General features: G+C 36.1%; 1 protein-coding gene across 2 annotated transcripts in view; it reads left to right on the top strand.

Annotated features, from left to right (window-relative positions):
- TBC1D12 (TBC1 domain family member 12) overlaps positions 1-18,323 on the top strand; it is a 41,848-nt gene extending 23,525 nt beyond the window's left edge. The window contains exons 3-14 of one of the 2 annotated variants that reach the window (XM_048311043.1): positions 651-707; positions 5,544-5,659; positions 7,338-7,420; positions 9,029-9,146; positions 9,487-9,593; positions 10,207-10,287; positions 11,762-11,856; positions 12,545-12,616; positions 14,459-14,587; positions 14,915-15,024; positions 16,148-16,406; positions 16,644-18,323. In XM_048311043.1, coding sequence (XP_048167000.1) covers positions 651-707; positions 5,544-5,659; positions 7,338-7,420; positions 9,029-9,146; positions 9,487-9,593; positions 10,207-10,287; positions 11,762-11,856; positions 12,545-12,616; positions 14,459-14,587; positions 14,915-15,024; positions 16,148-16,406; positions 16,644-16,712 — 1,296 coding nt within the window. In that variant the 3' untranslated portion in view covers positions 16,713-18,323. The remainder of the gene's footprint in view (positions 1-650; positions 708-5,543; positions 5,660-7,337; positions 7,421-9,028; positions 9,147-9,486; positions 9,594-10,206; positions 10,288-11,761; positions 11,857-12,544; positions 12,617-14,458; positions 14,588-14,914; positions 15,025-16,147; positions 16,407-16,643) is intronic. The other variant, XM_048311044.1, reaches the window with a different exon arrangement.
- The last annotated feature ends 6 nt before the right edge of the window (positions 18,324-18,329 follow it).

Raw genomic sequence — 18,329 nt, 5'->3', positions numbered from 1 at the left:
CAGGGTCTTCTGTAGCTGGGCTTGCTTTTACCTGGTTGCCTTGCTGCTTGAGTGGTGCTTAGAATCTTACTTTTAATGGAAGTGACTGTTTCTCAAAGCCTTACAGATACGTCTCAGTTCTCACCAGCTCACCACTAAGGCTGAGGTGTAGCCCACTTTTGAGCTTTCCGTTTAGAAATACTGATTATAACATGGCAGGGGGAAGCAGGGGACAATGTTTTGTTTTTCCTTTCCAACAGTGTGTACCTTCCAAGGCTAGTAGTTAAGTAAGACTAATATCTGTGAGTAGTGTGTACTAGGGAGACACAGGGTGTATCAGGGACTGCCTTTTGTCATGCACCTGGAGAAGCACCAAGGAAAAAACATCCCTTTGGGCAAAGGTGCTGAGTACTGAAAACATAAAACATCAATTAAACCAGAAAAACAATCCAGTCGATGTCTGTACAGATCTTGCGCGAGTGGGAAGGCTTTATATATGTGTCTATTTCGAGAGCTGGAAAAGGAGGAGGGACAGACACATCCGTGTTTTTTCAAACATACAAGATAAATACTCTACATGTGAATTTAAATTTTGGCTTGCATGTTGCTGTATTGTAATGATCTTTTCCTTCATTTGTTCACTAAGGCTCTGCTTCTGTTTTTCTTATTAGGATGACAGTTCTGGCAGTCTTGCGTCGATATCTGCTCTCAGTCTATTAAACGCAGGGGTATGAAATTTAATATATACTTTTTCTAGTTGTATTCGATGCCGTGCATGGGACTGTGTGGCACTCATTGAAATAGAACAAACATCACATTTTCACAGTAGCATGAATATTTTATGGCACTAACCATCAACTCATTAAAAACCATTAGTAAAATAAACAAGTTTCACATGTGAATCTCACTAACAACTTGAAGTGATAGAGTATTATTGTTTACTGTTTATATTGCATGTTCTTGAATAGCAAGAAATAGGTAATCACAGAGCTTGACAGTAATTTACTTCTATGTTTGCTGTGCCTCATTACTTAATGGTGAAAGTTGAAAGGCTGATGTGTAGTATTTTTGAACACCTTATTAAATTTGAAAATTGATATATTAGAATCTTTTTTCTGTCACTAAGCCACACAACCTATTAACAGTGGCACTTCAGAACTCCAGATGCTTTTAATCACTATTTCCAATGTGAAATTAGAAACCTAGAAAAGCATAGCTATTGAAATTTTTGTTACATTTTACATTATTTATTTGCTGTGTCTGGGATCCTTCTGAAATTGCACATGTCCATTACTTTGTAAACTTTTTATGTAATTCTGCACTCTATGCTAAACATGAATAGCACAGATTGGCTTTTTAGTTCTATGGAACTGTGAAACAGAGCAGTCATGTAACTGCTGGTTGATTCTGATGCCTGTGGTACACATTACATGGCCTGGCCACTCTCAGCATGTCTTTATTGAGCCCAGGGCTGGTGCCTTCTCATAAACAAAAGAAGATGAAACTTGATGCACCTTATTAAATATCCAATTGAGGAAAAAATACAGCAAACAAAGAATTGAAGGTGGATGGTGTTAACTTTGGAAGATTGTCCTAGAAACTCTTAAGTGTCTGTTTGGTTGTCCTTTTGTACTGTGTGAAGATTAGTATTTTCTTCTCCATCAATATATTTATTCTTTCTATTTCACCTGCAAATTAGGCAAGAATGTACTGTTCTGCCTGTCCTGACAGCATCTGGAATTCTTATTTCTGGGAAAGTGTCTAGTTTATGACTCACAGAATTTTTCAGTGACATCTACTCTTGCTGTAAACACTTCTTTGTTTATAATCACCTTGTAGTCAGTGCTAGCTCAGCAATTTTAACATTTAACCTGGAGGCAGCGTGCACGCTGGTGTAAGATTATGCATTAGCAGAAATTCTTCTTACATGGATGCACTCCTAGGTGATTCTATTAATGCTTCTATTCTTGGATGATCAACCTTAATTCAAATGACAGCATATAATCCTTCTGATGATATATCTAGTTAGCTGTACGTCTTGAAAATAATCATATAGATGTTTCATAGACCCATCTGCTGCAGTCACGTGTGTAGAGAGGAGAGAGGTTTAAAACCATTTGCACAATATATGGCAATCCCCATTCTCTTTAGTCAGCAGAAGTCACAGTTGATTGAATAAAATCTGTTTTAGTATCAGGCTTAGCATTAGAGAGGAGAAAGCATGTTAGAAGAAACTGTCATACACAGGATGTTTAACTGGAGTATTAGTATGCCTTGACATCTACTTTAAATAGAGGCAATCCTTAAGATAGGGGAAGTTTATTCAGTGTTGTGTTCTTTAGTTGCATAAATTCTCTACATGTCAGATGCCTTTCTCCTCCAGCATACTTAAAACATAATTGGATGTTTGGTGTTTTGTCTGTATAATTGGTACTGTGAGAACTTCCACAGTCCTTGTAACCAAAGGCTTTTATCACTCCTTCCCAGGAGTTCAACTTTTGTTGCTGGATCATAAATAGATCAAACTTAATTCCAGATTCATGTTAAATTTTATGGTTGGTATTTATTCCTTTACAGCTGTATAGTTTGGCCTCTGTAGATTCAAGTTTGTCTTCTAACACTGAATCCCTGTGTTCACACTTAGCTAAATATTTTATCCCAACAAGCATACCCTACTTCAGGTCTCCTAATGCTTTTGGAATGCTGCAATGCAGCTGGAATTCCTTTCTGTAAGGACATTGGCTTACGTGTTGGAAGAAGAGGCTATGAGCAGTTACTTATAAATGTTACACAGAGCAATCCAGTGCTGTTTAGCGATACCTAAAATTATTCTCAATGGTCTGTCCTTTATGGTACTTCAGCAGAAGGATGACTGAAACTTCAGATTTGCATGTTTTCCGTGTAGATATCTAAAAGGTGCAAGCAATAAAGACCTCTGTGGCTTTTGTTTTGGTTTGTTTTTTTTTTTCACTTAGAACACCAGGGCATTTTTGTGGTGTTCTTTGCTGTGGTGGTGGATTTTTTTGGGGTTGGGTTTGTGGTTTTTGGGTGGGATTTTTGTTGTTTTGTTTTAAGAAGATACTGTTTGAGATATTTTTATCTTCTTAAACAAATGCAGTTTATAAGCAAAAGACATTTTCCCAGCCCTGGTTAGCTGTCTGTAGGTTAATAGGCTTATCTATATCTCTGCAAGAATAAATACCAGAAATGCAAGTCCCTCCACATACCAAAGCACTCTTAAGTATATTGTCACAGTGTTTTCCAGAAAAAACATGGTTTCAGCTTGTTACTGGGTTAATTATTGGCAGTGGATAAGAGGCTGCAGTTCCAGACATAGTAAGAAGATAACTGGTTTTACTTTATATTAAAGCTGAAATTTGCTTTTCTTTATTTTGTAATTGTGAAGTGTTCTGGAATTTTCAATAAATGCCTGATACGTTGCAATAAAGATTTTTAAAAATAACCTTCTCTTAAGTTTGTGAAACCATACATGTGACACTTCCAAAATAATTTTTTTACATATACAGGTTTTTACATAGTCTTGAATCTTAGCTGTCAACTGTTCTGTCTTCTGGCACATGCCCTGCATATTAAGCATGTGACAAGACATTTGACTTTAAACTGTATTTTACCTTGTTATGGGAGAGTATTAGCTCACATCTTTCAAAGTGAAATTTAATGTCAGCTCAAGCTTTTTAGATTCTGCATCAAATGCACCATTAAGGATATTGGATTCTTTACATCTAATCATACAAAGTATTCCAGAAAAAAAATTGATACTTTATTTGCGTAAGTTCTCCAGACATCTGATGATTGTGGGATCTAATCTTCAAATAAGTTTTCTAGAGCACAGGCTTTTTGAGGAAAAAGCCTCTTCCTTTGGAAGGTTCTGATACTTTGGAATGTATTTCAATTTGGGGAACGGGCAGCCATGACAGTTTAAGCCTGAGGCTATTTTTGTCTCTGTTTTGACTCTTTCTAGTAACACTTACAGTTTTCCTTCTCTGCCCATGTGATCTCTATTTACAAAACCCAACTGTTCATGATGTGTACTTACTTTCAGAAACACAGTTGGATGATGAGTTCTGCCTTTTGTGAAAATCTCTGTTGAAGAATTTTTAATTTTTGGGTTTTTTCTTTCTCTGTTGCTTTGGAAATAGTGTATCAGTTCTTAGCACAGGTGATAGCTGGAAGCACTAGCATTGTTCACATGTATTGCTTGTATTAAAAAAGGTAAGTGGCTTTGTTTCTGATGTACGTCTTGCAGTGGTTTTTTTTCTTTTTTTTTTCTTAAAAATTTGCATACAAGTTAGATATGTAGCGATGTTGGAAAGGTTGCTGATGTTTGAGCTTTCTCACCTCTGACCACTAAATGAACTTGATTATGTGGCTCTTGTTACAAAGGAGAATATGGAAGTAAATCAGAACTTCTACCAAGAGTCGGAGGGATGGCATTGCTACTGTATGGCAGGCTGGATGCTGATCTCGAGGTGTTATCACAGGATACATTCCTAATTTACAAATGTACTGGAGTGTCCTGAGGTATACAGCATGACAGGAGTACAGATGTTGTTTCTGTTTTTAAGTGGAATGAAATAATTTTAGGCTTAAGGATATGTGTATTCATTCATATGGTGAACATGGATTTTTTTTGATTTTTCTTGTGCTTGTGTGAATTACAACAGAACTCTACCAATCCTGTGTCCAATTGTTCAAGGTACTTGTTTGTATGTGCTGAATGGTGTTGATGCATATTATTCCATTAATTTGGTAGCACATTTTTATTTACAGAGGCTAAAAAGAAGGGGATGTGAGATTTGAGGTTTTTATCTGGCTCCGTTGAGCTTTTTTCCTAAATATTGTGTCATATTTCTGTTTTGTTGAGTTGCTGTTGTGGTAAAAGGGTTAGAATTCTTTCTTCCTCAGAATCTTGTGTGTATTGAAAGCAGTTAAATATTTCTTTCTAAGTAGATTGCATGTGTTAACCTCGGAGAAAGGAAATTACATGAAACAGACTTGTAGTGATAAATACTGGTATATTGTCACTGAGTGTAGTGTAGGTGGTTCTGGTTAATGTGGGTGTGATTGTGTTGCTAAAGGCCTCAGGAACATGAGGTGTACTGGATCTTAAAGGGGGCTAGAATCAGGAGGAAGAAACTGGGAGAGACAGATGTTCTTGATTAGTGGTCTTTGTTGTTAGTGCTGGGGGTTTTTTTTGTCAACTTTACATATTCATATACTTGTGCACTAGCTAGGCTGGGAAGATTATGCAGATTTCTTTACTACCTGATCCTGGGATGCTCAGCTGTAATATTGAACTAGAATAGATCAAAGGTTAAGTTGATACAAGAAACTGCTTTCTCATTCATCTTTACTTAGCAGTCCTGGAAAGCTGCACTGTTGCTATCAGCAATTTCATGTTGTAGTGTTTGCTGCTTGCTGTCTTATTAAGTAATGTTAAAATATTTCCTATGACATTATTTATGCATTAAGTAATACTGTGCTTACTAATTTGGAGTGAGGCTGAAAGTTGAAATTTAATTTTTATCAATAATGTTGTTTAGGAATATGAAGCACGGACAGGAAGAATGTATAAACCTCCACTCCCATCAGCAAGACGTAAAAATATTGAATTTGAACCACTTTCAACTACTGCTTTGATTCTGGAGGATCGACCAGCGTAAGTATGATTCTGCTGTGCAACTGAATGACTGAATTTTAGATACGTTTCTGATGAGCTAAAATTCACACGTCTTGTGTGAAAGAATCTTTGGATTATTCTGTCCCACATAATAGCCTAACAAATACTTCCAGAAGTATTTGTTAAGTGTATCACGGTCTATATGAGGAATTCTTTCTCACTGTAATGGAGGCACCATTCTGTTATCTACTGTATATCACAGCTGTCTGTGGCCATGCTCTGGGCATCCTCAAAGTCTTCAGTAATTTTCTTGATCAATTTAATAAAAAAACATTAGGTAGGTAATGCCTAAAAGTGCACCTGAAGGCAAGGAAACAGAAGGTGAAGATGTAACAAAACTCACATTAAGTACAAATAAGAATAGTAATGAAAAATGGGTAATAAATTGGTCAGTATTTTCAGCTATACAGTCTTCAGCAATTTGAAGAAAAGAGAAAGGACCTGCTGACTAGGAACGCAAGCTGAGGAAAACAAATGGAGCAACACTTTCAAATTGCACCATGAAAAAGCTTGTGATGGCACTGTTAAATGTTTGCTCTAATCACTTCCAGTTAGGAAATGGAAAATAGAACATATTCGTGTTTCTTTCAGTATTCTCTCTAGGGGTATATAAGCTCATTCTGTGCTAAGACAGAAATATCCTGAATGGAATTACGGGTTGCTATGAGTATTTGTTTTCATAAATGCATTATTTCTTTTACTGTATGGTAGAGAGTAAGATATGCAATAACTGGATTGCTGATGTTTTTCTTTACTTTCATAGTATTACAATTCACAAGCTAGGATAAATATACTTTTGCAAATGACACTTGTTTCAAATTGGAGTGCTATCCCAAGCGTGTAATGTCTTGCTGCAGTCTAGCCTTCGAAAATATATTCTGCACTCACTTTCATTGACAATATTAATAAGTGATTCTGTCTGCTTGTATGAGAGGAGAGAGAAAACTTTTTTAATATTAAAGTGATAAAACTGTTTTCTATTTATTTTGGACCAAAGTAGACTAGAGATTGGGTAAGAGGCTGAGACCAAACACTGTGTTCTAATTTGCTTTGAAGTGAGTTTCCTTGGTCAGGAGGAAGTGTGTTTGGCAATTAGGGGATCATTATGCAGCCGAAAAACAAACACATTTTTATCTGGTGAACTTTTAGACTGCACCAAGCTTCCTTAGCTTTAGCTCTGACATCAGTAGTGATCTAGCCTTTCTTCCTTTGGGAAACCTATCATCTTTTGTGAGAGTTTTAAAGGGTTAACTACAGTGATTAAAAACCTTTACCTTTTATTGAAAATATGTCATCATAGATTTCATATGAACAACTGGAGTATCAACAGGCAGGTATATTTAATGATTAAAATACACATGGGCAAAAATGCATTGGAATAAATAACTATATGGTATATCAGCATTTCCCTTTTGTCACTTCATTTGAGCATCATTCCAGGTGTTCAACAAATTTAATAACCTTACTTTGGGGGAAGCTCTAGGAGAACCAAAAACAGGAGCAGCAAACATCTAGTAGTTCTCTACAGCTGTCACTGGAACACTGGCAGTGTGACAACCCCGGAATTCACCTTAGAGAGAAACCAAATTTAAACCTGTTCTGAAATGGTCCAGAATGTCATTTGTGTGTATTGAATTCAGGAACAACTTGTTTTCAGAAATCTTCCTGCCAAATCAGTGGAGGAGGCTTTACGTCATCGACAAGAATATGATGAGATGGTGGCAGAAGCAAAAAAACGAGGTATGTTAACTGCCAATAATCACTGTAATTCCTCTCAACTCTGCAGCAAAAATAAAGTAAATCCTGGCTTGTAGGCAAGTAGATACATTAAAGAACCTCTTGTTTAGTATCTGGGTTATTCTGTGGTGCATAGGGGCACGCAGTTTAAAACAGAGCTCAGTTACAAAATTGTTATTCTGCTACAATGAATGTAGCTGGGTTCAGAATGCAACTTAACCTTTCATTTACTTTTTTAAGGAAAAACTTCCTTTTTTTTTTTTTTTTAAGGTACTTACATAATGTGGTCACCTAGAAACTTTCTGGATATTTGGACTCTTTGTTCAAGCTGTGTTGCTACAGTTGCCACTAAGGGCCAAAGTATAATAAAGCTGACTGCTTAAAGATCTAGTTTCTTAAGAATTTCAGATCAATTTCAATGTGAAGAGAGATGAAAACTTTGGGGTTATTTTTCAATCAGCTGTACCTGTGTGAACCTTTTTACTCCCACTAGACATGATTAATTTAAAAAACAGATCTGTAGTATCTGGTACTGTGTCAATCTATGAATAGTTGTTGAAAGGGCTTTTGTAGTCTTGTGCCTAGTATTCAGGGAATAAGCTATTTTAAGAACCTGTGCTGCATGTTTTACTTGGGCTGTTGTCAGAGATACAATCTTCTGAACTGATTGATCCTCTATGGATTCATGGCAGCTTACTTTGAAAGATGTAATAAGAAATCCATGGCATTTGACAATGCATTTCACTCTGCTCTTGTGATGTGTATCTTTTAAGTTGTGATCTGTCGTCTGTGTTCTTTACTAACAGCATCTTTGGAGGTTCAGCCATGTGTAGTGTTTTCATGTGTGTGCCCTGGTTTATTAACTGTTGCTACACACCCAAAGCTTCAGTAAAAACTTGATTAAGCTGGTCGGCCATATCTGTTTACCAGGGAGGGCATGTTTACTCTCTTGATGTGTCTAATGCATGCTTAAATAGAAAATGTCTTGCAGTTTCACAGTGGTTCTAAGTGATGTCAGGAGAGCACTGCTCTGTCCTTCTTTTAGCCTTTTTAATAGGAGGAATCTACAAATGATCCTTTTTTAACAGAAGGCAGGACATTGTTCTCTTGTTCAGCATTGTGACTTTGTCTTAGGTCTTTAGGTCCTGTTTCCAGAAAAGAAAATACAGAATCCTTTTAGGTGGAAGCTTCAGTAAAATTTGAATAATTTTAAAATGGGTGTAGAATTGCACTTTTAAATAATAAAATTATCTATAAATATTGCTGATTAGTCTAAGTAATAAATAAGGCTCAGATAGAATATGGTATGAAAATCATGAGAGGAAAAACAGCGCTGATGATGTCCTTGCTTTTTAGTCATCCTGTGTACTGCAGAAGAGAATTTTGAGTTTCCTAAACTGATTTTTTCTTGTCTAAATCACTGTATTTGAACAACTTAGCTTAAAATAAAAAATGTCCAGAGAAATACACCTACAATCAACAGAAATAGTATGTGCAACTGTAATTTACCCTTGATCTTTTAGACACCCAAATACTTGGGTAATAGCTGAAAAACTTGCCTAATAATTTGTGTGCACTAATACAGAATTATTAACATGTTATGCCTAACAGAAATTAAAGAAGCACATAAAAGGAAAAAAATAATGAGAGAGCGTTTCAAGCAAGAAGAGAATATCGCTAGTGCTATGGTGATTTGGGTCAATGAAATACTACCTAACTGGGAAGGCATGTAAGTAAAGTTCTATTTTGTAAATGAGGCAAGCGTGGTTTGTTTCTCCTCTGGAAACTGAGGACCCACATACCTTATTTTCCTTTTCTGTGTTGTCAAGAAGTCAGTTTTTGTTGCCATGATATAGTGTGAGGTCATTACAGAGCAACATGAAACGTGCTTTCTGGGAGCTGAATGTTTGAGGGTTTTTAATGGGGCTTTAGCATACACAGAGATCCTTGAATACTGATTTGGTAAATAGTATGTTATTTTGCTTGTAAATTGCCCAGTGATTTTAGAAAACAAGATGTGCAATATGTGCCTTTTTTCTTTCTTTCTTCTCCCTGCTTCCATATATTAGGCGTGCTACTCGAAGAGTTCGAGAGCTGTGGTGGCAGGGATTGCCCCCAAGTGTTCGTGGGAAGGTTTGGAGTCTAGCTGTGGGAAACGAATTAAACATCACTCCTGGTATGTTCCTAACAGATGACATATTAATGCTAAATTAAGTTGGTTATTTTCAAAGAAAAAGGTACAGTTTTGTTTAAAAAAATATAAATCAGGGTATATTTTTCCTGAAGAAATGTATTTTGCAAGGTTAGGAACATTTGTGTTTTACAATTAGACATTGTAGCCTCATAAATTATGGAAACAAGGTTCAAAACCTGCTTACATAAACATTTAGTATTAAAAGAATTAAGGTAGTGCTTCCCCCCAGAAAATAATTATGTTTAAAATTGAGAATTTGTAGCTTTGCTTTCTTAAGGGGGTGAAAAGGGGAATTGCTTTATTTCATAACTAATGAATGATGAATTGTAAGCATTTTATTCACAAAAATAGAAATCTGAATCATGTAAGGCATGATTTCCCTGTCATAATTAGCATGTTCACCTCAGCAGAAAGCACAATACAGTCCACACTATAAAACTGTGTATAGTGGTAAACATCTAATAGATTCTTCTCCTGCCCTCAGTGATGAAACCAAGTAACCAGAGTCAAGAATACTAAGCATGCTTTTATCTTGGATGGGTGCTTTTCTTACTACTTCCTTTTTGGTTATTGGTTTTGTTTTGCTTTCTTGCAGAACTTTATGAAATCTTCTTGTCAAGAGCTAAGGAACGATGGAAAAGCTTCAGTGAGACAAGTTCTGAGAATGACACAGAAGGTGAGATCTCCTGAGTGCTCAACAACTCAATTCACTTTTACAAACCCAGGAAGTCTCACAAGTTCCTCTGCAATTGCAGCATTAGGAATATTTGTTAAAAATTCTCGAAGTCATTCCCTACTTAAATGTTTGCTGTCTTTCAACAAGTCAATGAGTAAGGGGCTTGGCAGTACTTACTGTATCAATAAATGACACATTAAAGTAGTGCATGTGCTACTTTCAAATTAATGTTTTCCTCTGAAATACCAAGACTCAGCTCTCATGAAAATGTTAGATGAAATACAAAAAGAAGAAATAGGAAACTACATTACAGTACATGCTCTTGCTTAGCTCTCCTTAGATGGCTTCTCCTTAGTTGGTATCCCTTCCACGATTATGGGAAAGAACAAAAATCTTCTATTTTTTAGTTCTGAAACTGAGAGGTGAAAAATAGGAAACATGACACATTTCAGATCCCACTTCTATTTCCTTGCCTGCCCAGGTGGCCTTTCCTCCCAAATCTATGAAGCGGAGATATTAGCACTCTTGTGTGTAGAATGCAGTTTTGCTGTCTCCTGTGGATGTTCTTTCTGTGCAAAATAGTATCAGTGATGTTTTTAACGTTGGATATATCCTTGTTATAAAGGTTAACTCCTTGTGCTGTTGATAAATATTTTTTTTTAATGCTGCCCTGTGATAGTGTCTTTTCCATTACTTCAGTTGTTTGCACTTGCCATAGCCAGTTTGACTGTAAATTATTTGGTTCTTCCATAGGGATACCTCTGTGATTCATTTGAAGGTTGTCTTGAGACAAACAATTTATAAAAAATTCTGTGTATACATGACTGTAAATATGCTTATCCTTGGAAAACATGTTTGTAATGCCTCTTGGTCTGTGGGGTGGCCGTTTGTTCTGTTGTTGTGGGGGTGTGGGCTGTCTGTGGGGGAAAGCTTAGGTAATCTGTTTCTCTTGGAAAGGTAGTAGTTCTGGATGGGAATGAAGGGAGAAAGGGCTATTTTAATTGTGCCGGATGTCCTGGGAAATGTAATAATAAGGGAAAACTTGAGAGTGATAGAATTTTCATCTCTGGCTGAAAAGCAAGCAAGCTGATAATGCTTACTACTAATCTTTGGTATCAAAGTCTGGAAGACCAACTATCATAGTTTTAGGAAGACTGTAATGAAATGCTGCTTTCCAGGCTTCAGCAGAGCAGGTTCTGTTTAGCCTGTTCATCAAATCGTCATCTTCTGCTTTCCAGTTGGCTCTTGTCTGATTTAAGCCCTCTGAAAGAGCTTTTTCCCCAGGTGCTACCTTTTTCCCCACATCATCACTAGTGTTTGTATCATGTCCCTATGGCCTATTCAAGGGTCAGCAGAATTTCTTCTGGTGGTTCTTGAGTGAATGCTGCCTTCTTTATCTTTATGTGCCTGCAGGAGTTTTGTTCTGAAGTTTGTAGAATTTATCAGCTTTAATAGGTGTTGGTTTTGCTTGCAGATGCAGGTGCCTCTGTTGCTGATCGTGAGGCCAGTCTGGAGCTAATTAAGTTGGATATATCACGCACATTTCCATCCCTGTATATTTTCCAGAAGGTGAGATTCCTTTAAATTTAGTTATGACAACTTTAGAATTCTGAATAGTTAAACAAGAAAAGAAATACAACTGGTCAAATACAGAATATTTTTAGGAGCTGTTTGGACTTCTTAAATGTTTTTAAGTGAGAATAAAGTAGAGACTTAATGATGGACTATAAGAGGTTTTTTTCCTCCTTGAAAATCATTAATAGGAGATTCCTATTAATGATTATGAAACTACAGGCAGAAATGAGAATATTCTCACTGCTACAGAGGTCTTGATGCTTTCTAGTACACCATTTCAGGCTTTATGATTTTTATATAGCTATAATATGTGCACATGCATGTATATAAAATAACAGATAATATTGTAATATGGTAACTTGTGCTGCGAAGTATTAAAATATCCATTGTCTCTGAAAAGGAAAGACCAACCTTGGATCTGTACCAGATATCCTCATTTTCCATTATGTACTGATTTCCACTGAATTATTTCATAGGTTTGTGGTTACTTTTCTTTTAACATCTCGAAAGCATTTGTGGTAATGCTTGGAGTAAAAAATGGTATTATTCTAGATGTGAATAAAGCAACAATTCACTGGCTCACTTGCATCTTAAAATATCAGCTTGTTCCTTTCCTATATTTTTAATATGATTTTGAAAATAATTTTTTTTTTTTTCTTCTTCCACTCTCTCCTCTTATTAGGGTGGTCCTTATCATGATCTCCTGCATAGTGTTTTAGGAGCATATACATGTTACAGACCAGACGTGGGATATGTAAGTATTTGATGTAAAATGTTTATAACATAGCAAATAAGCTTAAGATGTCATGTATTAAAGTATATTAAGTAAATAGGTTTTTCTAAACTTTATGCTACTAGCACTTAAATAAACTTTGGCAGTTATTTCCTAGCAGTCACCGTGGTGGTAGTTCTTAGAGATAATGAAATAGCTGAAAATGTACTGAATGTCAGTGATGGGTGTATTACCTGGCTCACATGGAAAATTTTAAATGGATGTGTTCACAAGGCATTATAGTTCTGACAGAGTATCCACAGGAAAAAAACTCCATAAGACGTTAGTGGACTTCCAGTTAGCACTTCACTGTTCTTACTGTTGCTTCCACTGTTGCCATTTCCATAGTGATACTCCCTGCTTCACTAGTGCACATCCTAAAATCCAGAAACTCCTCCTTGGTGTCTTGCTGACACAGAATAATCACTCCCTCTGAGTTCAGTGAAGATTAGACAGTTTTTAGTGAACATTACTCTGTTTAAAAACAAGCAAAAAAACCCCCAAAAAATAACTGTCAAAATCCCCTGAACAAACCAACTAAACCTAACATCTCTCAGAAGCTTTTCAATAATGCTTACAGAAGCATTTCAATAATGACCAATAATTAAGAGAAGGATTTTTTTTCTTCTTTGTTCCTGGGGGTATCTAGGAACATCTTTCACAAGCTCTAATGCTTTGGGGCTCAAAAACACTTGAGAAGTTTTAAGTCACATCCATGCAACAAAGCATTATTTAGCACAGGGTGTGTCTTCCTCTCTAAATCAGATATGCTTGGTACTCTGCATAAATAACTAGTCGGTTTTTCATGTTCAAATGTTTTTAGGCCTGAATTCTGTCATCTGTGACCTCATTTTTGGAGACTCTCCCATATTTTTTAAGTGAGATTACAAACTCTGCAGGTTCTGAGACTGCTTGTTCCCAGGGTAGAGTTTCAAAAGGCAAATAAGTAATTTTTCATGGATAAGTCTTCTCTTTTTCATTAGAAATACAGCTAGTCTCAGTATTTCTCATCACTTTTTTTTAATGTTAATATGGCAGTAAATGTAATGTAATCTTATTTCCACACCTATTTATCCCCCAGAAATGAAAAGCTGATAGACTATTTCCAATGCATATCAATACTCTTTTCCCTAGTTGGTTAAAATGCTGAGTGCATTCTTTTTTTTAATGAGGAGGTGGCAGCATGAATGTTTAGAGACAGTGGAATAAAGATGATTGCAATTGAATTTGGTAAAATTATTGTTAGCATAATGGGTATTCAGATCATCACTTAGCTACAAGAATCATGCTCTTCACTTTTATTGCAGGCTAAAGTGTTTTGGGAGAGTAATGGTGGAAAAATGTGAACTTGCATTGCAGCTAACCACCAGCAGTAATTTTATATATTTGAAAAAATACGGTTTGGCAAGTGGAGAGACATGTATTGACTGTTCTGAAACAGAATTTTGTCTCAATTCCAACATATCTGTCTGGGTCTAAACTGTCCCATATGTGAAGTTTTTCTCCATGACTGCTTTTCCCATAATTTAACAATGAACTTGAGGCCAGGTTTTGTCTCTCATGAGCTCTGCATTCACCCTGTGTGGTTTTAACTTTCTTGTATTTCAAATCCTGAGGACTTGTGGTCATGAGACCTCCCAGAGCGTCTGAACTGCTGAAATCAAATTGATTGCATGCATAAAAATAATTTATCTATGTTGTTTCTATTCATCTGGAAATGTTATGCAATGGTATTTGATAAATTGCAAACAGTAAATATTTCCATTTCCAAAGATGTACTGAACCTACTCACCTATATTTGCCTGATGCTTTTCCCACTTGAAGGTACAAGGGATGTCCTTCATTGCTGCTGTGCTCATTCTCAACCTGGAAGAGGCAGACGCTTTCATTGCCTTTGCTAACCTTCTAAACAAGCCATGCCAGCTGGCCTTTTTCCGTGTGGATCACAGCATGGTATGCACAGAGTTTCCAGTTTTGAACCGTAACGTTCTTTTGACTTGAAGAATAGTTGTTTTATTGATGACTTCCTTTTGTCCTACTGAATAATGGAGAACTTTAACTTGTGATTACAAAACTGAGAATACCAGATACTAATCCATAAAACTCATTCTCATGTTTTGATTTCTCCTCTAGAAACATTTAATAATTTTACTTATCCTAAGGAGTCACATTGTGCTGACATTCTCAGTTCTTGGTGGGGTTTGTGTTGGTTTACAACTAAACATTCTTTTACAACGAAACATAACATTTTGCTTATGATGTGCTTTACTATCTCTACAGATGCTGAAATACTTTGCAGCCTTTGAAGTGTTTTTTGAAGAAAATCTACCTAAATTGTTTCTTCATTTCAAATCATACAGTCTTACTCCAGACATATATTTGATAGACTGGTGAGTTCACAGAACATAGAAAACCTAGCCTTAGAACTGTCAGAACACTGTCTATTTTGCTACAGGTTTTTCAGCACTAGAAATAAAGCATTAAAAAAGGCATTCAGTAGGTCTTGTGAAATCATGATGAACTGTTTTGTGCAACTGCAGTTCCTCTGGCAGGCTTCAAGCTTTATTAGAAGGGATGTATTCAGTTAGAAAATGAGACAAACAGGAGTTCTCTGTGTTCATTTTCTTGTTGCTGCAGTTGTGTGACATAAGTAGGGGAGAGGAGGCTACTACACCATAGTAGTATGGTGTACTGTGATTGTAAGTGACTTGATGAAATGAGCATAGTCAGCTACTGAAGGAAGTATAACTATAGGAATAGAGACTTTAAAACAGAGGGAGGATGAAATTTAGGACCTGGTTTGGGGAGGAATAAACTTGAAAATACAGTGAACAGTTTGAAGTAACGAATGTTCTAAAGCGGAGAGTAGCAAGCTGTGTTGTTTGTAATGGAAGGTAGTAATGCAGGCACCCATGAATCATGGGCGTGCTGTCAAAGACAGACTATCTGTTTGTGTGTATAAGGATGAGCTTCATATAGAATTATTATTAGATTTTTGTGATTTTAATGTGGATAGAAATTCAAAAATGTATCACAGAAATGTAGCTATTGATTTATCATTGGTACGTTAGTGGGATGCAGCCCTCTATTGAGATGATTTATGGCTTTAGATTTAGTTTAGGAAACAAATGATGAACAGAGCTGTTAAACAATATGGCTTAAATGGGAAAGGTTAGGTTACACAGTTGTGATCTTTGTTGCTTATGTGTGTTTTATACTCTGAGTACGAAGAGGTTTGTAACTTCTTTAGCCAGAGCTTTCTAAAGGAGATGACATTCAAATGGAGGATTTCCTGTTGCATAAAAACAGATGGGTTTCAGAGTACAAGTCCTGATTTAAAAAACTGGAGACTTGTGGATCATTGAAATAGGGGAAAAAAATAAGATTGTATGAAATAACTTGTCATCTGCTTACACTGAACTAATGTAACTGAGATTTAAAGGAAGTTGTCTTTCCATTTTTCTGAAATAAGTTATAACTGTTCCTATTTGTTTGTTTTTTACTCATTTGTAGGATTTTTACACTCTACAGCAAGTCATTACCACTTGATCTGGCCTGTCGTGTCTGGGATGTTTTCTGTCGAGATGGAGAAGAATTTTTGTTCAGGACAGGATTAGGAATCCTGCGGTTATATGAAGATATTCTCCTACAGATGGACTTTATTCATATAGCACAGTTTCTAACAAAACTTCCAGAAGATATTACATCAGAAAAGCTTTTTAGTTGTATTGCAGCTATTCAGATGCAGAATAGTAACAAAAAATGGGCACAGGTGAGTTTCTTGGAGAGATATATATATCAGTTAAATCAGACATGTCAGCACATGAATATGTGGGGCACTTCTCTTCATAACTATTTTATGCTGCTTGTCTGACTCCCGAGCCATGGGCACTTCCTTTCTAGTGTCTCATTCTGGAAATTAATCTCCATGCTAATATTGTGGTGGTTAATCTTGATAGTATTAAAACACTGGCAGTTTTTATTTTCATCAAATAATTTACTTTTTCAGGTCTTTTCCTCACTGATGAAGGACAACAAAGAAGGGGACAAGAACCATAGCCCAGCACCGAAAAGCTAATGTGGAGGTCAATTGGAAATGTGGAAAACCACTTGATGACGAAGAAGTCTTCACATCACTTCTGTATGGAAAAAGCACTATAGAAAATGTGAAAATGAGATGGAAAAAAGACACAGCTCTCAGTGGAGTAATGAACTGATGAAATCTTCACCCTTTTGCCAGTATTAATTTTTGCCATGGGAAGATCTGATTTCACACAGAATACTAAAACCTATGAAACTGAGAAGTGGGGAGTTCATATTTAATACTTTAAAAGAATCAGCTCAATGCAATAAACATTTGTAATAACTTCTGTTGGTACTTTAAAAAAAGTTTTTGAGGCATAACTGTTTTTACAAATACCGCAAAGGCACTTTTTGGAGGGGATGAGGGAACTGCTAAATCTTAAGGCCCCTGAACTGCTATCCAAACGAAATGCTTTGGTACAAACATTACCTCCACAATTAACGATTTGCAAGTATTGAGGACCAAATAAGGTGGTTTGGTATGTTTATGTGCAAGGTGGTTAAAATTTGGGAAGGGGTATTGTCTTACTTACTTGTTTGGTTGTTTTTTTTTAAGTTGCAGCTTCGTTCTTCAGTCTGGGCAAATGTAATTAACTCAGGAACCATATATGTATTGTGCCCAAACCTAGAGCAAAAATAATATGAATTTTGAACAGTGGTAAGAACAGGGCTGCTATTTTCACTGTACAGCTTTCAAAGCAAGTGGTGTTTAAGCATTTGTTTTGGTGTATTGGTTGTGGAGTAAATGGAGTAGGTATTCTGTGAAAGGCTTTTGTCACCAGAAGTTTTATTTTGTTGAGCCATTTCCAACTAAAAAATACTTGTATGTAATGGTGAACACTAGAAATGACAAGGCTATTTACAGCTTTTGTGTTTTCAAAGAAGCAGCCACTTTTAACACTTGGAAATAATGCAGACACAGAATTGTTTTTGAAACTGTCTTTTTATTAGTGTGCAATACTGAAATCCAAAAAGCATCTGGTTTAGTGATAACTTAATTCTTTAACATCTTTTAACTGTGAGACATAAGGTCATACTGTATGTGTCACGGCAAATATTTTCAAACATTTCCTGTTCTTGAAGATGCTGTACAACAACCTGTGGTTGTAGGGGACAGAAATTCAAAATGGATAGCACTGCAGGTGAGGAACACTTGCACTCTCTTGATCCATTTTTTGCTAATATTTAATGTAAATGAATTCCTTACATGTGGGTTTTTGTAACTGGTCCCTCTGGAAATCAAGTAAAAATTACCTTTATGTATTTTTAAGTGCAGGAGGCTTCCAGTTGTCCGGTGTTTTAAAAGCAGAGTCTGCATAATCGGGGTAAAGATTTAGTGTGGTGTAACTTGCATTGCTATCTGGTTTAAAAAACTACATATATGCTACTCATAACATTACAATTTGAAATGTAAATGTCAGATTTTCTTAACTTATGTATTCACTACTTTAATTGGATCCGATTTGTCTTATATTTTTGTGTTATCTTGTACAGTTTTCTTACTTTTCAACTATAAATCTGTATATAACTGTAAATAGAAGGATCAAGCCTTCCTTTAAGACCACTAGTAACAATTCCTGTGTAAATAAAACTTAAGCAGATGCGCGCTGCT

This window comes from Corvus hawaiiensis, chromosome 8, assembly GCF_020740725.1.
Source record: "Corvus hawaiiensis isolate bCorHaw1 chromosome 8, bCorHaw1.pri.cur, whole genome shotgun sequence".
Lineage (NCBI taxonomy): Eukaryota > Metazoa > Chordata > Aves > Passeriformes > Corvidae > Corvus > Corvus hawaiiensis.
This window is presented reverse-complemented; position numbering and strand designations above follow the sequence as displayed.